Source organism: Pollachius pollachius (assembly GCF_949987615.1).
Source record: "Pollachius pollachius genome assembly, chromosome: 16".
In the NCBI taxonomy this organism is placed as follows: domain Eukaryota; kingdom Metazoa; phylum Chordata; class Actinopteri; order Gadiformes; family Gadidae; genus Pollachius; species Pollachius pollachius.
Window position 1 is genome coordinate 15263861 of NC_136949.1, and position 22852 is coordinate 15286712.

The following is a 22852-nucleotide window of genomic DNA, read 5'->3' on the forward strand; positions in this document are numbered from 1 at the left end:
TATTATTATATGACTGAGTGCACCGTACTAGAATGCCCCTGTGCAACTGTGCTTGGACAAATGGCAAAATAAACACTTGAACTTGAACTATTGCTGGGCTTCCCTTTACTATCGTGCTGTTGTACTATTGTTGTTTATGGCGTAAATAAGATCCTTCTTTGCTGGACGTTAAATGCGCCAGCCTAGCCTCCCTTTTTTTAAGAGTCCAGGTCCCATTATGTTGTGAAGCCTCACTCATTCACGTTGCCCCCCCCAGACTCCTGGAGCAGCTGGTGGAGAGGGAGCGGGAGTACCAGGCCGTCCTGCAGCAGGTGCTGGAGGAGAGGGAGCACGACATCCAGCTGCTCAGACTGCGCTCCGAGGCCCCAGGTAGACCTACCGAGCGTTTAAACCGAGGAAGGCCGCGCGTGGCCCGCTATCCCTCTGCATGGGGCCTGTGTGTTTTTGGATGTGTTGTGTTTGTGTCTTTGTATGTGTTGTGTAACTGTTTTTGTATGTTTTGTGCACTTGTTGCGCATGTGTTTTAAAGTATGGCCCCTAAAGCGTTCAAATATATTTGTTTATTGATTGGTTTTGCATGAAAAGTTGTCAGACAATAAAACCAGACGATAAAAAAAACTGAGCGTCTCAAACAAGTCATAAGTTAGGGGATCAGTATTTATAGTACAGAGAGTAAATCATTGTTAAACAGTCATCTGTTCTTCCCCAGAGCGCCTGAAGCATCTGGTAGTCCCGGTGGGACGGCAGAGCCCCGGTGCAGAGACGCCCCAGGACCCTGAGCTGAGCGGCTGGCTCGGAGACCACGGGGCGGACCAGGAGGCCATAGAGAGGGTAGGCCACTTGTGGTCTGGGGTCTTGCGTCCCCACCTTCAATGTACCTCTGTATATGACGGTGTTGTCAACGGAGCATCCATGCCGCTTGGAACAAGTGTGCAGTTCCTGAACCTGACACTTGAGAGCAGTATAAACACCTCTTACCAAAGCTGCTGTGTTCTCATACAGCGGGATAAACAGGTCATTACAGTTAGCCCAACAAGATTACAAATCAAAGCAAACACTGAATTATGAATCGATGTTTGTGTCCTAGCTTTGTATTACCATTAGTAATTGAATAATTATGAGTAAACAAAGAAATGTAAAAATACTTTTAACAATTACAATGGGTAGTAGAACAGAAGAAAACGCTCAATGGACATAATATATATGTTTCATGTTGAAAGAAAAGGAGTGATGTTGAGTTTAGTTTCATGACCAATAACTTATATCACAAACCGTCAATCAAACTAATGCATGGGCGATAGACCCGGGCACGGCTTGAGAGGGATGAGATATCCATGGATCCTTCTCATGATTTGAAGAAAATATATAAATGCATATCTAACTAATCAATTGCGCTGTTTTTTTTTTGTTCTCTACAGCTAGTACAGGAAGAATACACATTGGACGACATCCTCCACAATGTGACGAGAGACGACCTGAAGTGTTTAAGACTCAGGTAAACCATGCAATACCGCACAATATTCTGTTATACAATACTATACCTCACTATACTATATTCTACAATACTTAACTATATCATACCCTGCCATACCATTCTATATTAAACAGTAGCATACAATACTATACTATACCATATCATACTATACTATATTATTATACAATACTATACTACACCATATCGTACTATATTATACAGTCCAATACAATTCTATACTACACCATACCATACTATATTATACGTATTATACAATACTACAGCGTACCGTACTAAACAATACGATACTACACAATACCATAGCATGCTGTACTATACAAAAAGTATACCACAATAATCATTTCATTAGTTAATAATACTGTACCATATTATACTTTAGCTTAAAATTATGTGTGAAACATAAACAACAAAAAAATCCTTCAAGCTGCTTATACTAACATGTCTTCCTGTCCCCACTAATAATTGTATTCGTGCGTGTGTCTATTCTGTGGACAGAGGGGGGGTGCTCTGCAAGCTGTGGAAGGCCATCAAGGACTACAGGAAGAACCCGGGTTGAGGCGTGACCGGGCCCCGGGACCTGGTCGCCTAGCAACAGCCCAACGACACCACGCCGGGACCTCTCTGTTCCACCGAGTCCTTCTGCGCCGTCCGCTTGCTGTGCTGTTTTGTTACCATCATGCTTTCTAGACCTCAGTATTTATTCCAAAAGGGACCCTTTGACTCTGAGGCGCGGCGGACCTGTGCGCGTGTGCACACCCCTTTTTTTGCGTGGTACCGTCGTTTTCGAACTCCGTTGCCAACGTTCTCGTCGAGAGTTTATGGAATTGTGTTTTTTATTTAAGGCTCACTTGAGCTTTTACTTTGAAAGTGTATAGCAGAAGAAAAGAGACAAACAGTTGAAGTGCCACTAATGTTTGTGTTTGTTTTGTTTTCAGCCATTTAGCTGAGAATTAGACAAGCGTTACACCTGACGCCCCTGAGAATTCACCTCGATCATATTCGTTTTCTGTAAATCACTGTTGGGAGATAGAGACAAAAGGCGCTTAAAATTTAGATGCTCGTATTTATTTGTTCACAGAATAGATTTAAAATGAACTATCTTCAAGCCAGCCTGTTGGTTTATCCTCATTACCAATTAACTTTATTAGGATGGAGATCTTATAATCACTACTTTATTTTAATGATGTTTTAATATTGACCTTCATGGCGTATCTTTTGTTTTTTTTATTTAACTTTTAACTTTGTATTTGTTTTTCAAACATTTTGTTAAGAGCCAATTTTGTTTACTGTCATTTGTGGTATGTTCATTTGTGGGAAGAAGGTTATAGGTAAATATCTTAAATATGTGGTCATGTTATTTGTAATGCCATCAGAAAACAGGGCTAAGTAATGTCTGTGTGCATTGAATCATTCTTAATATTCTGAACGTTTGAAACATACATTGTTTAAGTATTGTATAGCTATTGCAGACGATTGGACATAAGTTGTATACTTTGTAAGCTCAAAACAGCCTAATGGGTCCACATAATTGTTTTCATTGTACATTGACACTATATTATTGGTGTTTTAACTGATTATGATTAGAATGGTAATTATTTAATTCAGTGTATAACTTCAAAATGTGCATTACATTACAAATTGTCAAGTTTATCACTTGTTTATATTATTTAATGCTTTAATTGAATAATGAGAATAGTTGAGGACACCTGTCTGTTTTGTTTTTTATTTATTTTAGCTAATGAATTTGTGCACAATAAATATATTTTGTCTTGTACCTGAAATCACCACCACATATCCGTTTTTTGTATCACTATCTATCTATCTATCTATCTATCTATCTATCTATCTATCTATCTATCTATCTATCTATCTATCTGTCTGGCTGTCTATATATGAATTCTGCTACACACAGACATGCTATGTCTACTATTAACTGTTTCATGCGTATATATATTCTATCATACTAATATTGTTTCACACACACACACACACGCATAAAGACAGGACAATCTTGTATACTTGTATAATAACATTGTTACAAACATGTGTCATACAGTTTGCGAGGATTAGTAGGACTATCATACATAATGAATCTGACAATTCAGTCCGATTTTGAGTTTCAAGCGGAGGATAATATGTGAGGCTGGATAAAACCAAAACCCGTATAGTCTCCCTTACTAAACGCTTTAGTATTCGAGAGGACCACAGTGCTATGTGCGCTACAGGTGGAGCACGAGGAGCACCCTTCAGGAAGCAAATGCCCGAGTGGGTGGCCGTGACGTCAACAGAGGAGCCTCCTCCCACCCCCTCCCGAGGTGATGTCTCATCCTGCCCGCTATGTTGTGATGATGAGTCGATAACAACGTAAAACGCCGCCATCACCCATCGCCCTTTACGTTTATCGAAGAAACGACACGATGGATCCATGGATGTTTCGATGAAGACACCCCACAGCCCCATCTGATCCGCTGTGTGCGCGTCAGTCCTCCTCGCTGCGGTAAACCCCGTATGGAGGGGATGCGGTCTCACCGCTGCGTAAACATGGCTCAGCATCAGCACCACCACCAGCATCGGCTCTTCTACTGCGTCCTACTGCTCCTGTGTGCGGTCAGAACCATCAGCGCCAGGGCCTCGCAGATCTCCGACCTCAAATCCAAGATCACGGGCGTCGAGGAGCTGCTGGAGGAATTCCGCAAGCAGCTCCAACAGGACCAGGAGTACTCCACCGGCAGGCAGGGCGGCGGCGGCGGTGACGGCGGCGGCGCGGTCGTGGACTCCTGCCTGGGCGAGTTCACCAGCGCCGACGAGCACATCATCCGCGCCAGGGCCTCAATCGAACAGGGGGCAATGTTCCTCTCGTTTCCCGGCCCGGTGTACAACTGGAAGGACTGCCTGCACGCCTGTTGCTCCGAGCCCCACTGCACCCTGGCCGTGGTGCAGGAGGACCTCGGCGAGTCTGAGGAGAGCCTCCATTGTTATCTGTTTAATTGCACGTACAGGAACAAGAACGTGTGCTCGTTCACGCCGCAGCAGGGGTTCGGCACCTACAGCCGCGGGGCCAACGCGACGCTGGGGCACCCCTCCGCGGCACCCCTCTCCTCCCCCGGGAAGAGTTCGGACAAGAACACCGCCGCCGCCGCACGACCCGCGGACCTCCCCAGTAACGATGACGATCCGAGTAAGAAATTGGATTATTTTGGGTGATGATGTTATATAGTATATTACAATTTTGTTCCATATTAGTATAGAGCGGAAATAATAAAGTCTGCATTGAAAACCACTGAAATACAATCGTAGGGCCTAGTGGTTTTCAATGCACACCCCAGGTGGGATTCTGTGACTGTCACAACGCTGCAAAGTGGACATGATCGACACTAGCAGTTGAAATAAGTCATTCCTTTCTATTGTGTCGTATCCTCATAACATAGGCAGACCGGGAGGCTTAGCCGCTCCTTTGTTCCACCAGTTAGTTTAGCTTATTTCAACATAGCCATATCGCTGTTTAACGTCTCAAACTAAGCGTCTGACGCATACAGGTTCAACAGGCAGGTTGAACTGGCCGGTTGGGGTCTGTAATAGTTAGCCTCTGAACAATTGACCATGTTAGAAAAAACAAAATGGATACAGTAGTTCCATTCTAAGGGGCGCCTATAACGTGATGCAAAATAAATACAGAAGCTTTATTAATGTACAGTCAGGGAAGCCTGTGAGTCTAGTTGGCTTCTCCAATGGTTGACCAAAGGCTCTAAAAAAAAAACATATCTCACATCGGTCAGGCCGGGTGGATGTGTTCACGACTGTGTTTCGTGGGTGGATGATGCAGGTGCCCGTGCGGCCCTTTCCCTCTATGTATGTCTCTCTACATCTTTATGTTAAAAAAAAGAAAACGGTTGCAGGAATCTCCATCCACCTTCCACCTTGTGGACTAAATCCCTATAGGACCTATAGGGTCTCCGCTTATCCAAACTGTTGGTCCCTGGAGATGGCCTGTCGGCCCACCAGAGGTTCCTGCAGTACTGACCCCCTGCCGCGGTCTGTGCTCCCCTGGTAGAGGTGTTGGACGAGCCCCCGCGTAGCGACGCAGGGCAGGACGTGGTGATCCAGCTGCCCACCGACTGGGCCGTGCTGGACGGCCGCGACAGCCTGGACGACTACGGGGTCAGCCGCTACGAGTGGACCCTGGTGCAGGGGGAGCCCTCCGTCAGCATGAAGGTGGGTGTTGGTGAGTTGGTGTTAGTTGTGTGTGTGTGTGTTAGTCTGAGTGAGTGCATGTGTGTGTTTCTCTGTATGTGAGTGTGTGCGTGTGTGTTTATTTTTTTCCTGTTTGTGTGTGTTAGTGATTGTATGTGTGTGTTTGTTCCTCTGTATGTTTGTATCTGTTTGTGTGAAATATATTGGTAATTAGGGCCTGATTTTCTTCTTTCTCATTTCTTTAATCTCCTATCTTCCTTCCCCGGTTTCTATTGAGATTCTGTGACCTGCTGCACTAACACCTGCACACAAGTGTAAACTCCGCTTATCTTGATGTCCTTCGTGTGTAGAGGTTGCTCTGTTGTGCGCTTAGTGTCCATAGAAACTGACCAATGTGTTGCGTTTGTTGGTTGAGTGTTTTTTTTGTTTTGGTTGTCTTGTGATAGCTTTTGCTTTTCATATAATCATTACAGGAAGTCAACTCCTGTCCAAAACAAAGGTTTTATTACAATGGTCTCAACAACCAATCAGAAGGAGGCCAAACACTGCAGGCGATTTCTCTGCTTTATTGTTGGTTCATTTTTTTTCTTCCATATGATCCCAAGCTGAAACAGGATGAAAAGATGTACAAATTGTGCTATTTATTTTTTTGATATGATCATGATAGAAATAAGAAATGATTTGAAGGATGGCAAGACCTCCAGAAGAGGCAGGTTTTACAGGAAACCCACAAGTGTTCCTGAATGTAATGTTCAGCATGCTGTATCAACAGGGGCTTTTGGACAGTGTGTTTGCAGTAGCTAAGTCAACACAGGGACATGTGTCCAGGGTTCCATACAGCCCTGATGGCTGCAGACATGCTGATAAATGCTGTGTGCTATTGACTTACTCCAGCCACATGACATAATACATGGAGGCAGGCACACACACAACCACAGGCACATACAGGCACAAACACATGCACAAACATATACACACACACACACACACACACACACTCACTGTTATTTAACATTTCATTAAGTGTTGGAAGGATATGGCATGCAAAAAACATGGAACGATGGAATAAGGTATAGCATAAACGCACACACGGTTATCAATTTTGGTACTGTAAATCCAATGCAGAAATAATTTCAATGTATGGGAATCACTGGAATAGTTGTATATGTAAAAAATAAGTTTCAACCTATATTCTTAGCTTTGAACTCACAATCATATAATAATAGGCAAGCTATTACAGCTATACAAACATCCTACAGCATTGGTTCCCCAATTTAGATGTGCTGCCCCTAGGGGCAGCACAGAGAAACTACAGGGGGCAACATTACCCACACCATAACCCACACACACATAAAGTGGTATCAAAAATGAAATAAGTAGAACCATTATCAATTATCTCCAAAGGGGGGGGGGGCGGTGTTCTTATCCAAAACAGCCTTCCTGAAGCCTTCACCCACACAGGACCCTGCTTTCTCTCCCCCTCCACTCCCCAGGTGAGCCACGCAGGGCTGCTGAAGATCAGCGGACTGCAGCAGGGGGAGTACACCTTCCAGATGACCGTCACGGACACCGGCGGCCAGAGGAGCTCAGACAACGTGTCGGTCACCGTGCTCGCCCCGGAGCGCCTCGCAGAAGGTGACTCTTCTGAGACGGGGAACCAGACCAATCTGCAGTGAGCTCAGATGGTCTTGGCCTTCCTGCCCTTCAGAAAGACCTCCAACTGACCTTGCCTGGGGTCGGGCCAATCACAAACCCTTTTCTAATATGAGGCGGGTTTGATATGAGGACTTGTACAGAGGAAGGTTTCATACAATTGGTCGCGAGGCAACTGTGAATGCAAGTGCGGCACGACTGCTGAAACAACCAGATAGCACAGGGAAATATGTCTGGCTGTCGGATGAAAAAGCAATGGTTGGTGCTCATGAGTCAGCGCACACCCGAAAGCTTAACAACAGAGGACAGAAGGTTGGATAACGTTGGCTCATCAATGCTTCAATCAGCCAACGGCACACATATAGAAACGTATTGAACGGGATAATATACTAGCTCTATCAAATATAGATGAGCATTGACAGCACTGGTAAATGTACCTTTTAAGCGCTCTCGTCAGATTTGATCTATTACATCACGGATCATTTACGACTCATTTGTTTGTGGGGGGTTATTGGATCGATATCCCATGCTATGAAATATAAATTTATATATTCTTATCATGTCAGAGTTAAAATTATATATAGAGGGAGGGATAGCAGAAAAAGTGTTGCATTGCACGCACCTGTGATTGACAGGCAAGATATATTTCCCTGAACCATTCAGGGATAAGATGTCCTGATTGGTCAGAAGGGAGCCAGGAGTAAAATCAAATCTAAATTGGGTCATACTGGGGCAGGCTGAGTCAACTCAAAACTGATATTCAAAAATAGCTTGACGGATGGCTGTGGCATTTCTAAAATATGACCCTGATCGGATAGCTCTTAACTGTGACCGACAGTACCTCTATGAAGCATGCTCCAGACAGGCTGTGACGCTACGGCGTCCCACTGTGTTTCCCAGTGTGCACAGGCCACTGCTCCCACTACCAGTTCCTGTGTGACGACGGCTGCTGCATCGACATCGACTACGCCTGCGACGGCAAGCAGCACTGTCCCGACAACTCGGACGAGGACTTCTGCCCCAAATGTAGGTGATCACTGTCAACACTGGGGCATCAGTACCTTGTTTGTTTACATGTTAGCCAAAGTGACTTGGTGAATTCAGATATATGAAGGAGGAGGTCCAAGCATGCAGGTAGGTAGTTTGGCTGTGTACATTGGGAAACTAATCCATCAAACAAAATAGCCACTTACCGATCCCGCCCCGTTGGGCAATTCTTGTGTTAGCCTGGAAGATGTCTTCAACTATATCGGACAGCAAACAATAAATCGATGAATCTCGTTGGTGGATTGTGACGGAATTTACATTTTCTTAATGCAAAATATGTAGGCGATTGACTCGATGGGTGTGTCCTATGCAGTTGAAAGCAGCAGGAAGTCGGTGACCCACCCCGTGTCTGGAGGGGCCGTCAGCCACAGCATGCCTGCAGCGTCCCGGATAGAGGTCGGGGCGGGGCCGGAGGTCCGGAAGACAGTGGAGAGCGTCGTGCCCCACCCAGTGGCTGCTGAGCCCCGGGACCGGACCAAGGCGGCTCCGCCCCCGCCTCCTCCTCCACCAGCTCACCAGGGCTCCAGTGTCCAGGACCCCGCAGGCCAAGGTACTGGGGATATGCTGCTTTAAACTGGGAGAATGTGTTTGTTACAAGTCTTAGCGTTCATGGGTTGCTCTTTCAATCCCAATTGGGACCGTTGTGTCTATGTGTGTGTGTGTGTGTGTGTGTGTGTGTGTGTGTGTATGTGTTGTGAATGTGTATGTGTCTTGTGTTTGTGTCTGTGTATGTGTTTGTGTATGTGTATGTCTGTGTGAATGTGTAGGCGTTTGTGTATGTGTATGGGTTTGGGTCTGTGTATGTGTTTGTGTTTGTGTATGTGTATGTCTGTGTGAATGTGTATGTGTATGTGTTTGTGTAGATGGATGTGTTCATGTATGTGTATGGTTGTGTATGTGTATGTTTGTGTATGTGTGCGTGGCTGCATATTCTGCCCATGCTAATGTAAGATTCCTCCAGGTGCTTCAGTTTCCTCCCACACTACAGACAGCAATCATAGGTTGATACCTCAGACACTGCCCTTGAGCAAGCTGGGCAGTATTACGTAGAATAACTAGTTCATAATAACATATTTATCTTTATATGAAGCCTCATTTACAAAGAGACTATTCTGTTCTGCACCAATGGAGGATTGTGTGCAGTCCTTGGGGAGGAGGGGGGGGGGGGGGGGGAGGGGGGGGTTAGCATGGCGACAGATGGCTACCTCCGCAGGCCTCCGTTTCAGTCCCACAGATGAAGGTAAAATGTCGGTTGGTCCCAAAACCCGGCCAAAGCAAACGGGCCACACTCTGCCATGATGTGAGTGTGGCCGATATCCCTGTGCAGCAGGAACAAAAGCATCTCTTGTCCCGCGCCCCCTCCCACCTTTACTGTTATCTGATACCTGAATCGGACCGGGAAAGAGAGAGAGAATGAGGGAGTCGAGAAAGGTTACCGTCGCCAGCACCATCGCTTCGCTTTGAATACAAGGTCCCACTATGGTAAAGACATTCATGGGAGTCTGGAGTCTCTATCGGCAACAGGGCATGATTATCCCTGCTCAGGTAGGAGAGGTGAGAGGGAGAGAGCTGTGGGGGGGGGGGGGATATGGACAAACAATGTCAAGAATGAATGCAAGATCATTCAAGGAGAAGTGAGGCTTTATTAATTACCTTGGCGATGGGATTTCACTATTTTCACAGACAACCAGCTGTATTGACTACTAAAAAAGGACAGATGAATGTCTTGGTCTTCGACTGTTAAACACTACGGTTCACACGAGTTAAGATGACGTGATTGACAGTCCCTCTATTCACACACAACCCTTCTTGCCCCCACCCGCCCAACTCCCCCAGATCCCTGCGCTGCCTCCCCCGTCGTCGGGCCCTGCAAAGGCACCTTCCCACGCTGGTACTATGACCGAGAGGCAGGGGAGTGCAAACACTTCCTCTACGGTGGTTGCCAAGGAAACCATAACAACTTCCTCCAGGAGAGTGACTGTGTCAACGAATGCATACAGAAAAGTAAGACGGCCTGTGACCTGATATATTTGATATGTTTTTTATGATTTGTGCTATACGTTTATAAGTTGAGTTAAGGTGTGCTGTGTGTTATATACGAAATGATACTATAAAGACCTGAATTTGAACTTGAAATAATGATACCTACCCAGGTCCGATGGTGAAACCAACCACTGTGCCTACCCCGACCCCAACAACTACCCAGAGCCACACAGGTAATCCAGTCAACTCAGAAATAGACCCAGTCTAAACTTTCCTTACAATCGCTCCCTTACTGCAATACGAAAGCTAACATTGTTTTGGGGGATTTTGGGTGCAGAAGGATTTAAAGAACTGATGGCACGTGGCCACGTGGAGTTGGAAGTCCCCGTCTCCAAACCATACCCAGCTAAGGACGGCCATCCTGTCCCAGAGTCAGGTGGGTTTCCACCGGAGAATGGCTCCACCATGACATGCCAACTCACCGTCTTTGTGCTTCAAGAGATTCTAATTTTGTCGGCTAAATTTTTGTGATTCCTCTTTTTTGGTAATACGCATACTCAGAAATTTCCCTATATTGGTATCAATTAATCCTATAAACCTCCTAAGTGTTTTGTTTTCCGAACCCGGTTTCCGGAGCTTAGCGCATCTCCGTCACATTCACCACAGGTCTTAGATTGGCCTCCTGTTGCGTCCTCCCAACAGGTGCCATCCTCCCCCTGGCTCTTGGCATCCTCATCACCTCCCTGCTCCTGCTCATGATTGGCTGCCGCCTCCGCCTTGTCCGCCACAAGCTGAAGAAGACCCGCCCCCTCACCACAGAGGAGTCTGATTACCTCATCAACGGCATGTACCTTTAACCTGCTATCGGAGGGGGAAGGTGAAGATTAGCTGCTGGATTCATCGTACATACTGTATCCCTTGAATTGTTTGTTTGTTCAATCAGAAAGCTCTCGACCCACGTGTCCGTGATGACAGGCTGCATGCCACCCTCCCCCTTTCCCCATGCTCAGAGCCATACTCTAATCTTCCCCAGGATTGGTCAATGCAACTTTCTGTCAACATGTTCTCTGAACAGGGGTGATGCTCATTGGATATCAATGAATGAAGAGATTATTCCCTGCTGTCTTGTCTCAACAATCCTCATATATATAGAGAAAGAGAGCGAGAGAGAGATATACCAGTGGTTCCCGACCTTGGTCAGGCATATGGGGTCGCAAGAGATTGCGATGCAGTTATGTTCTCCGGGGCATTGATATAACCGGCAGATGTTGCTTGGCCAAAAAACTAGTTGTATGGAAGCAGATGCATGAAAGTTAAAGTTGGGGTAACAGAGCTGGAAACGGGGTCAAAAGCCAAAAAGTTTGGGAACCACTGACATATATACACAAGCTCAGCGTTTAAATATATATTTTGAATCCCATTTTTGTTGTTGATGCTGTACAGTACCATTCCTCTGCCACTGAGTGGCCCTGTTGTCCTATTGTTTGTGCCATGTATGTTTTGTTCTGCTTTTAATCAACCCTAGAAACTAAATGAACACAGCTTTAGAATTAAGTGTATTCTCAAAGTTAATTAATTTGTTTCCTGCAGTCATTTAAATCTGTAGTATGTGCCTGATCATTACAGTAACATATGTTACAGACCAGATTGTTTTTAGATGCATGTCTATATGGCCTCTACATCCTGTGTCTTAAAAAGTTTATTACCGAATTTAGCTTGCTTCTTCTTTTAGTTAAATAGAAACAAAAAATACACCAGCATCTTTTTATTGTCACATATCATTCCAGGAAGTTTGAAAGTGCTGCATCCTCAACTGTCACACCACACACGTGCTTTCTTTAATCCATTTCTCAAAGATTTGCACAACAGAAGAATTCAGACATTTGCTGTAGGCCTATATTGTTTAATTTGGCAAAGCAGCGACTGCCCAATTCCCTACCAGTAACTGGTAGAGCCTGCACTGGATGATGAATGAAATCTCACAACAAAAACCCAAAACCTAAAGCAACATCATCCTCAGATGAAAAGCACTGCTCTGGCACTTTCCTCTGAATAACTAGTGCTCCCATCTTTATGTAATATAGCAGTTGCTAGCATTCAGATGCATTTTCTTAGTGTAAGTGTGCCATGTACTACAAGTGCTGAATCATCAAACCAAACGAGGCTGCGTAGCTTAGCTCCCAGTTGTGCTGCTTTTGAACGTGCGTTCTGTGTGTTGAAAGGACAGCGAAAGACTGGGCTAAGGAGGCAAGCGCTTGGACTGTAAGCGGGACGGGTGATGGAGTGAGACATACTCTGGGGCACGGCGGCAATGCCTTTCCTCCTAAAGCTCGTCGTGGTTACCGTTGCATTGTACTTATGTGCAGCTTTGTATACGCTCAAAATGGCCTGTTGGCGATAATGGTGGGGAATTTAACTGATAAAATATAATCACACACACTTCACACAAACAAAATTCCAGCAATGCGGAAAAAAATAATAATGCATAAAAATCAGATGAACAAGAGACCTCTCCTTTGCCTCTCTCTCCGTTTCACTCCCCAGTGCTCAGCTGTAAGCATCCCACTCGTAAACATCCAATAGCACCCTGCCCGCCCCTTCAAGGCCGTAGCATCAGAGTCGTACTGTTATGAGCTGACAGAAATACGTGTTATGGTATGTGATGTGACGTGAGGCATTGAAAAACAACGGATCCCCATGGGGACAGAGCCTCAGTCTTTAGTGTTCTCCTAAAGTTCAATTTGCATTGTGGCGTCTTCCTCTTCAGAGTTCATCCCTGTGAGAGGAAAGGAAAAAACAACAACGTGGACGTTAGGAGATGTCAAGAGAACACAACCATTGGACGTCATGCATGTCAGGGGGGGAGGAGGAGGGGGTCGCAGTTAGGCAGCCGCCATGCAAAGTGCAGCGAGGCACTACCAAAAACAGCCAAAAACCATGACTCAAATCAATGCATTACAATTAGGTAAGAATATATCACCTTCTGTTACACGCAACTCGCAGGCTTTTAGTAGACCTAGGGTGTATTCGAATTGGCTCACTTGTTCCCTCATTCATTTAGCCTACCTAGTGAACACTATATAGCACACTATTTAGGGAACAAGGAATTAGGTTGTCATCCCATAGAGCTCATTTGCATAAACAACCTGTATGGGCCAAGCATCTCTTTAAGATGATCCAGATTACAATGAAACAGCTATACATCATGGGCTACAGGGCGGAAATAAATGTACATTATGGGTATTAACTAGTGTACTCTATAGGGAAACGGATTTGTATGTTCAAATTTCCGACAACTACAACATGGTGATGCCCCAAATATTGCACTATATAGGACACAAGTGAACCAATTCGAAAACAGACATAAACTTTGCAGCAAACCTTGGGGACAGTGCCATCTTTGATGAAACATGACTCAGTGCATGTCATCGTATCAGTGATGGCACTTGCCATACACCAGGGCAAATATCATTACCAAGACAGAAATAGCAGTAGCAAGTTGTCTATGGCACTGAAGTTTCGGTTGAGGTAAATATAAACGTACATAAACGTATATATTACCAGTTGGATTACAATGATAACGGTCCTAGGATCTATGGACAGCACATTTAAAAATGTGGATTTATTCACTCCAATTTAATCATTTTAAAGGATCCGACCACAGTTAGATCAATATCAATATCGAGACGTGCTTCAAAGGAGAAATGAAAAGAAAGTGCAGAAAGTTAGTCGGGTATAGGGGGTAAAGTGGGGAAAACCCCTCAAACAAATCAAGTCTAAAACGAGCAGGTCAAGGAGGAGCCCGGCGAATAGAGACCACACCCCCATGCCACACCAGTTCACCTTTGCCGCCGTGAGAAGGAGAGAGAGGGGGGGGGGGGAGGGAGGAAAGGGAGAAGGAAGTCACTTCCACCTGGACCACTGCTTCTCTTTGTCTGTTAAAGGCACATAAATCACCCCCATCAAGGGTTTCATGGTGGTGCTGCCGTCCTCCATCTTGTCGTACTGCTCCAGCATCTGGTTGCCCCCGGCAGGGCCCACCGGCAAGATGAGGCGTCCGCCCGGCTTCAGCTGGTCCAGCAGCTGGGGGGGTCAGACATGTAGGGGGGGGGGGGGGGGGGGGGGGGATCGAGTATAGTGGTGATCAGATTATACTACTAAAATGATTAGACTTCCCTTGTTTACATTATAGCTTCTTGTCACGTTGTGGCCTCATCAAACTAAATTCAACCTACAGATTGCCACGAGCCAAGGCAATGCTTACCTCTCAGATTCAGGCTATATTACCGAATTAGCAGTGTTATTATTAGTAGGTAGCTTGTTCAACCTGTTTGTGCGAGTGGGGGATCTATTGATCATGTCACAATCTTTATTTATTATTTGTATGTAATTCAGTGAATAATCATCGCCGCACTCGTGTACAATTTGTATATAGGCCCGTGGCTTTTATTCTCCTAATGAGGGTACTGGAGGCGGTGTTTAAAGCTTTTAAACACCATCTTTTTCGTTCATGTTGTATGTTTTCCAGGTGGTAAACGTAGGTCAATGCCTTTGTATTAAAACAATGCTGGGACGCAGACTCACCGCTTGGGGCACGGTGGGCGCTGCCGCCCCCACATGGATGGCATCGTAAGGGGCCTCTTCCTCATGCCCCATCCTCCCATCTCCCACTGGAGATAAATAAAACATAGAAATAGAGATCGGAACGTAACTGACAATGGCTCTGTGGGGTATGAAATTTGGACACTTCACAAGATGAATATTCAGTGCTGTTTCCCTGGTAGTTTGTGCAGCACTTCTTGATTCTGGAAGAGATCGACCAAGGCACTGTAGCTTGTTTGACAAACACTTTTTCAATTGAACACAGTTCTAAAATATGAGGAACCGCCCATTGCCTAGAGATAAGCTATGAGTAAAGAATGAATTGAGGATGACATAATGAACTGTACGAGAACCAAAAACAAACACACCCATATGCTGGAGGACATGCCGTAGTTGACAGCAGCTTACCCATTAGCTTCACGCGGCCCGACGATATCAAAGTGGGGTCGTCTTTCGTCAGGTTGTTTACTGAGTCGTCCACCAGCTCTTTGATGTGATCGATTCCAATCACTTTCCCCGTGGGGCCCACCTGTACAGAAAGCCCGCTTTAACTCTGTGACTGCTGCAGTATGGAACGACTCAAAAACAAAACCAGTCCTACGGGAGAGAATTGACTCCATGAGAACCCAGTTCTGTGTACCCCCCGTGACGTGGGGCTCACCATTCGTGCAAAACAGGCCGAGAGGATCCCGCTCCCGGAGCCCACGTCCAGGGCCTTGGCCCCGTCGTACAGCTGGTCGTTGAGGAGCTCCAGGGCATATGCGTGCTGTCGGGGGGGGGGGGGGGGGGGGGGGGGGGGGGGGGGGGGGGGGGGGGGTGTGGTGTTCAGGCTTTTGCTTTCTTGCACGAGGATCGTGCATGCAACAGTACGAATATGTAGCCGGAAGGTCATTATTACAGCAGTCATTATTAGTCATTATTAGAGCAATTAGTCAAAGGCTGAAGATAAACGCTGTGTCATCCTACCATGTGTGGAGCGCTGATAGTTGCTTGATATCCTTTAAGATACAAAATTTTAATTAAAATTGAATAGACACTTTGAAATTCAATTAGGCGTGGGTCTCTTGGACTGTAGATTGTGTTTTATGATTGGACTGTGTACTTACCTATTGACTGTGGAGAGTCCATGTAGGGATTACATTTAGAAAAGTGACCGCGATCTGTGGCAAGCATGACTTCGTACACCTTGTCTGACTTGATGATGCCATTTTCTGAAGAGGAAACAAGTCACATGGCTATGACAGATATTATAAGCCTGGGGAAGTCTTTTTTAATGCTGTGGCTATCTGAAATTCTGAACATATAAACACGAGAATCACAGATGGATTTAGTAGTAGTGGATTTAGTAATAGAGTAGGATTAGGGCCAGACATACCTAATAAAATAGATTGGATTTTTCCATGAATATTATAACAATATGATACATTGCCATGTATTTCAATTAAAGACATAACTCAGTCTTGAACTCAGTAGAAATGGCTGGGGAATTAGTGTAACAATGTTCACTTTGTGAGATGGAATTGAAGAATCTAAGAAAAGACTTAAAAAAAGCATTAAAGTGCTAGGTCTGGCATGTTAGTGCTTTTCAAAGAATGCATTGAATGAACAAAATGCAAAACATCTAAAACATTGCCCTTCTTTGCCTCTACATACCAGCAGCAGCAGCTACACTAATAATAAGTGTGCTTCCAATAAGTCAGGGTATATGGTTATGTGACCCTTTTGATTTCTGTTCACCACTCCACTGCGGAGGGATACCGTCATACAAGGACATTTGACTGTGCCAGCTAGGGCCGAACATGACTCAAACTCCTTGTGTCAGAAACCTGTGAAAAACAAATAGTTACTGTTCTCTGAATGATCTTTTACAGCAGGTTTGGACTAGCAGTTGTTGTCGGCAGCAGGAAGTGCCAGAGACAGCCGGTGCCCCACAAGAACCCTCTCACCCTCAGAGAAACTGGCTGGCTAGCGGTCAGCATAACAGACACGACACACGCACTGCAGGGAATATCAGTGCCAAAGACCAGCGCCAGAGCAGTTTCAATTCACTCTTTAATTTCATGCTGTTCGTGTTCGTGTGTGTGTGTGTGTGTGTGTGTGTGTGTGTGTGTGTGTGTGTGTGTGTGTGTGTGTGTGTGTGTGTGTGTGTGTGTGTGTGTGTGTGTGTGTGTGTGTCCCTTATGTTAGGCAGAACATTGCCTGTTAATAATGTTCCCATAATCTTACATTCAAGTTTTGTTAAAAATAAAACATGAAATCAACTAGGGCTATAATTCAGAGATACAATAAGGTTTCTGAAAAACTAAGACTCTCTTTAAAGTAAATGGCTTCAAAGCAATTCCATATACAGCTACAGACAAACCAAATCCAATGCAATCAATAATGCGGCAAAATCAAAGTAAAGGAAAACAAATGCACGTCCAAAGACATCCTGAATCTCTTCAAAATATATCACTTTTGTATAGACATTTCCTTTAAAATAATTTATGACCTTCACAATGTAATGCTTTACAAATTCAAAATCAAAATGTCTCATACAAGAATCCCACAGCAAGCAATATCACCCAAACGTTTTACCAAGCTTGCCGTCTGAACCAACTTCCAAATAATATTATGGACTTTAGCCTACTAACCATGCATGTACACTTGTATGTCTACAAGTCTACTAGATGCTAAATGTTGGAAGCTGTATTCTCCTCATTCACATGTCTTGCAGTAATAGGCTTGATATTGAAGCATTTAAGCCCAGGAGGTTAAATACCAGGTGAACTAGAGGGCAGAGCATCCCTCAGTAATGAGAACATCAGGAGCCCTATGCTGCATGTGAACAACTGTACAGTTTATCATGGGTTGACCAATTAAACACAGATTATTGAAGTCATACAACTGGAACCCTTCCATAGTATTCGTTTTAGCTGCTGCATGGTACCGTTATCCATTTCCAAATTAAAATCGCAATGATGTTGGCGACATATTTTGAGCAGGGGAACAAACAGGACTGCCACAGCTAGGCAACAACAAGCCGCAGTGACGCATCTTTAGCCGTTGTCCTGACAGCACAGGCTGGCATTGTAAACAGAGAAAGTCACATCTACATTCATAATAATTAAAAAATATGACTGGGTCCATGTCCTCAAAGCTCTTGCCTGTGAACATGGTTTGCGAGCGGATACGTGCGAGGAGAAGGGGTGGGGAGAGAAGTGACTTCAGGTCAACAACACATATCATGCTTCCGAACTACATAGCTAGCCCCCAGCTAGCTATGCACGCTCTTGTGTTTTAATTTCCAGCAAAATTACCGAGGTATTCTTTTCACTTTGAGAATGAATGTGCGGCAACTCACTGCGAAGGTTGTTGACCAGCTCCGCGTGGCTGGCTCCTCCAGATTTCCAGGCCATTTTTAAACACAATTTGTGGAGCAAGTAGACAGCAAGTGTCAGTGCCGCGCCTGCGCCGAAGGTTCTGCCGAGGAAGCTGAGGACCTCGGCCGCGGATGGAGTCTGGGAGGCGGCGCCAGACCGCGAATACATCACCACCAACGTATCACTTCTCTAGCATGGTCCTGGATAACACAGTTGTTTTGAATATTAGCTCCTAATATATGGAACAACTGTATTCATTTGCATTTACCTACGCTCAATACACAGGAATTGTACACTCTGCGAATGTTACAAATTTTATGCATAGGATTTGTCGCAGTTGTTCGGTGGTTGGCCGCTAGGGGGACTTGGTTACGAAGAGTTTGATGTCTCTTGGCCACCGTAGCAGGTTAAGTGAAGGCGGTAGTGTATGAGAGTTGGCTAAGCTAAATCCAGTACGTGCTGACTTTACACAACACAAACGTGTATTGTTTCAATGGAGGGTACAAATGCCAAATACGTCTCCCAGAAAATAAGCAAAACGAGATGGAGGCCGGTATCATCTTCCGCGTTACAACAACCAGATGTCTTTGCAACTGGATCGTGGGACAACGAGGTAGGAAGCTTGTACATCAGTTGTGTTATGCTGAATGAGCCATCTTATTTTGATTCGATAGTATAGTACCACTATCAATAACGTATTGCAAATATTATTAACGTGTAGCCTCTTGCTAACCCTTTATATCCAAATGATTGTCAATACTTTACAGGAAAACAAGATTTCCATCTGGTCCATAGGAGAAGTGATTTCTAATATGGAAGCTGAGTTTGAAGGAGATCCCCAGCTCTTATGCGAATGCAAGCATGGTGGAGATGTTCTGGATCTAAACGTAAGATACCTGCCTGGGGTGGAAAGAATCATGATTATTTTGGATACATATATCACGTTTCATAATGGTCTTCCCTTGTCCATACAATAGAATATAAACAATTAACTTTGATATAACGTTTTGCAACAGAGTGACTCTGATAGGGAAAACTATGATGCAAAGTAGAATTCCGGGACGAAATACATAAATAATAACTTATCCTAACAGTTATACGTGTTTGTGCTGATATTCACTGACAATAATAGTTTCTGGACCAAGAAAGAATTGTGACGGCGTCGTCAACGGGGGCAGTGACCATATACCACCTTCACCCAAACAGCCAGGTATTCATATTCCAAACCAAGCCTTTAATAAGCGAATCGTGACATCTTTCAGACTCGTTCTTGCAGACTCTGTCTTTAGCAAGCCAACTGAAAACTTATGTTAATGTTAATGGAGACGTTTTTATATAGTGGAATGGTACAGAAAGAACAGTTATTGCATTATTTATTTTACTGGCATATACCATCATCATTTATCTTTCCCCTTACTGTAGACCCTATCAGTTTCCCAGCGTTGGACGAGAGCACATCATTACCCTTGTGACGATGCTCCATGCACCGGGGTCGTATGTAAAAGCCCCGAGATCGTAACTGTCGGTGAAGACGGCAGGATAAACCTCTTCAGGGCAGACCAGCAAGCAGTTATCCGTACAATAGGTGACTTTTTTGAGTTTCTCCCTTTTTACAGATTGAAGGCATTAACATAAACTAACATAATGAAATGAACACCCCAAAATAGTTTGAGCATGTCGCATTTCTGCATCATATGCAGATTATATATTTTTGCAATGTAAGCCATCATGCAATTGACTCACACTTGACTTTGATGATATTGTCAGACAATGCGGACAGCAGCACCATTCATGCTGTGACTTTCCTGAGGACAACAGAGATTCTAACGGTGAACTCCATTGGTCAAATCAAGATTTGGGACTTCAGACAACAGAGCAACACACCAGCACAGATACTTTCCCAGTAAGGTCCTCCTAAACACAAGTTAAAGTCTGAGTTGAGTGGTCACTGTCAAACTAGACAGTGTGGCATTTTGTTTTTTCTCAAATATCTTTGTAGAACAGTTTCCAAAACTATCCATATCTCTATCTATAAACTTATCCCTTTATATATGCCTTTAGAAACAGATGAAAAATGCAGACGGGAATACACCAATCCCGGGTTGTTAATACTTCTCCCGGCTAGCACGTTAAAAACTTTTAAACCCACACGAAGGATGACGGCCTGCTTGGGACCTACTTGCGGTCACAGAAGTTATTCTCACATATAAGGCTATTTAAAGAACTGTTTGATGTGTGAACCTAAACTCTCTGTCACCCAGGACTGGGGACAGAGTTCCCCTGCACTGCGTGGCCAGACATCCAAACCAGCAGCACATCGTGGCCACGGGGGGCCAGGACGGCATGCTCTGTATCTGGGACGCCAGGCAGGGCAAGGCCCCCGCTTCGCTGATGGAGGCGCACACCGCTGAAAGTAAGCCCTCATGAAAGTCATACGATCCTCCTTGTTCCTCTCTCTGAAACCATGGGATAGGGCGCACGACACATATAAATCATTTCTTGCTAACAGTATTGTGGTGCGTTTTCAAGTGAAACAGGTAATTGGCAGAGGGGGAGGATTATTATTTTGATTTTTTTAAGTGTTATGATATGATGACACTTAAAATGTATGCTTGAATCGCATGGACACAAACACATTTGGATTTGGATTTCTTTTACTTATGTATGTATGTCAAATAGAAACCAAGGTAAATTTCATGATCTTGAAAGGAATGTTGCTTCATGTGTGTTGATTTTGGGTCCTCTCTGTTTTAGTGTGGGAAGTCCACTTCCATCCCACCAACCCAGACCACCTGTTCACCTGCTCTGAGGACGGCTCGCTGCTGCACTGGGAGATGACGTCCGGCTCCGAGAGTGCGTCCTTCCTACAAGGCAAGTCCCCCCTGGACTTCATCATTCAGGATTTTCGCCCATCTGAGATTAAGCATAGCTAGAGTAGCAAGTTGTCCATAAATTATATATTTATATTTTAATTAATAATCCTAATTTTTAACATTACAACTAGCCCTAATCTTAAAATAACCTGGAAATATCTGTAGTCAATAATGATCAATATTGATTTCAATAAATGAAACAATAAAATCACAGATATATTCAAAGAATGCTGGCCAGCCCGCAACTCTTTGTTTACACTAAATGGAATAACAACACTCCCATAAGCCCTCCCACTCATGCACATAGCTAGCTGAGCTGCGCTTGTTCGTGCTACATAGTTGCATTGTTATTTGTTTTTTTAATTCTGAAAGTCACCTGCCTACTAACAGGGAGTGGCTCATTTTTACACATTGCAACATTCATATTTCACTCAACGTTCTGTGTTTCAATTTCTTTGTACATATATTCCACTCCCTCCCCAACCACGCATTTGGTTCTTTGAGTGACATAAGACATAACAGTTGATAGTTTGTGTGTTTGGCATCCAGGCGGCAGGAACAACAGCGTCCTCTCTCGCAGCGCGGTTGCCCCAGCAGGAGGGGGCCAGTCCCTCAGCGCCTGGCTCAGTGGCGACTCCAGTAAGGGCCGCCTGGAGACCACCCACATGCTGCCCAGCCAGACCCTGTCGGTCAACAGTCTGGACGTGCTCGGACAGTGCCTTGTCTGTGGCACCGACGGGGAAGCAATTTTTGTGAACAGACAGGTGCCTGTGTAGATAACTGTTTCGTAAGTGTTTGCGTTGTTGTTTTTTCCCCATGCCATTTCCTTCTCATCACACTTTGTTTTTTACAATATGAAGTTGACACCTCAACACTTTTTTAAAAGAATGCTGTGGGAATATATTTTACAATTGATGCATCAACATTTTTGTGAGCGTTAGACCTGCCGGGTCGTTTTGAGTGAAATGGTTGCATGCATGATTGTTTATTTACCTTCCAAGAATTTGATAATTGTGAGAAAGTCCATTAAATTGGTTTGTTAATAAAAAAATACATCCACTTTTCTGAGATTTTCTCTGTACGAAATATTCCTCCCCGTTCATATACAGCAATTGCTTTGCATTTATATTTTTCAGATATTTTAATTATTTTTTACATTTATATATATGTGGATTTGACTGAGTTCTACAGGTTTAACAAATGCAAATTTCATAACAAAATGCAAATGTTTTCCATCAACTTGGAATGTCATTGTGAGTTGGTTAAATACAACAACAAAGGGGATGCATTCCATTGATGGCATGGTGTGACTGAGCCTGACCTTTATTCAACCCGCATGAAAGTGGTCGGCACTAGGCAAATAAAAAGGTTGTAATGACAATGAATGGGAATTGTTATTCAAACATAGGCAAGGGGAATTTAGTATTTTTTGAGCTGTACATGTGGCTCATAGTATGTCTTTCTTTATGATTCAAATACAGACAGTGCACTGTTTCATAAGTTGTTTTGTCGATTGAATGTTTATGTCAGGGACTTTGGAACCATTTAATACACTTACTGCTACTTTGATCCACTACACTTTTATTGCCGAGGTAAAGTACCATCCTCCCTGGGGCTGTGCATGGTTAACTCAGTGGCCACTTGAC

At 44.4% G+C, this 22852-nt stretch overlaps 4 protein-coding genes across 4 annotated transcripts in view; 3 read left to right on the forward strand and 1 right to left on the reverse strand.

Moving 5' to 3' along the window:
* map3k5 (mitogen-activated protein kinase kinase kinase 5) overlaps positions 1-3267 on the forward strand; it is a 51920-nt gene extending 48653 nt beyond the window's left edge. Inside the window, exons 27-30 of the mRNA XM_079753160.1 lie at positions 257-369; positions 710-831; positions 1419-1495; positions 1991-3267. Coding sequence (XP_079609286.1) covers positions 257-369; positions 710-831; positions 1419-1495; positions 1991-2051 — 373 coding nt within the window. The 3' untranslated portion in view covers positions 2052-3267. The remainder of the gene's footprint in view (positions 1-256; positions 370-709; positions 832-1418; positions 1496-1990) is intronic.
* A 736-nt stretch (positions 3268-4003) lies between these two features.
* Positions 4004-11226, forward strand: lrp11 (low density lipoprotein receptor-related protein 11; the record flags this gene model as incomplete). Its single annotated transcript, XM_079753151.1, has 9 exons — positions 4004-4673; positions 5547-5707; positions 7180-7321; positions 8240-8365; positions 8700-8936; positions 10223-10390; positions 10540-10602; positions 10707-10805; positions 11072-11226. 9 exons carry the CDS (start codon positions 4004-4006, stop codon positions 11224-11226), a joined length of 1821 nt encoding a protein of 606 aa, XP_079609277.1.
* An 895-nt stretch (positions 11227-12121) lies between these two features.
* Positions 12122-18447, reverse strand: pcmt (protein-L-isoaspartate (D-aspartate) O-methyltransferase). The gene is made up of 8 exons (XM_079753886.1): positions 18315-18447; positions 16078-16182; positions 15938-15969; positions 15633-15737; positions 15380-15500; positions 14954-15039; positions 14283-14452; positions 12122-13145 (listed from the first exon to the last, which is right to left on the reverse strand). The coding sequence occupies exons 1-8, from the start codon at positions 18367-18369 to the stop codon at positions 13133-13135; spliced, it is 687 nt and encodes a 228-aa protein (XP_079610012.1). The 5' UTR covers positions 18370-18447; the 3' UTR covers positions 12122-13132.
* A 310-nt stretch (positions 18448-18757) lies between these two features.
* Positions 18758-22265, forward strand: nup43 (nucleoporin 43). The gene is made up of 8 exons (XM_079753299.1): positions 18758-18946; positions 19101-19220; positions 19466-19543; positions 19756-19918; positions 20101-20236; positions 20595-20746; positions 21088-21204; positions 21756-22265. The coding sequence occupies exons 1-8, from the start codon at positions 18827-18829 to the stop codon at positions 21980-21982; spliced, it is 1113 nt and encodes a 370-aa protein (XP_079609425.1). The 5' UTR covers positions 18758-18826; the 3' UTR covers positions 21983-22265.
* The last annotated feature ends 587 nt before the right edge of the window (positions 22266-22852 follow it).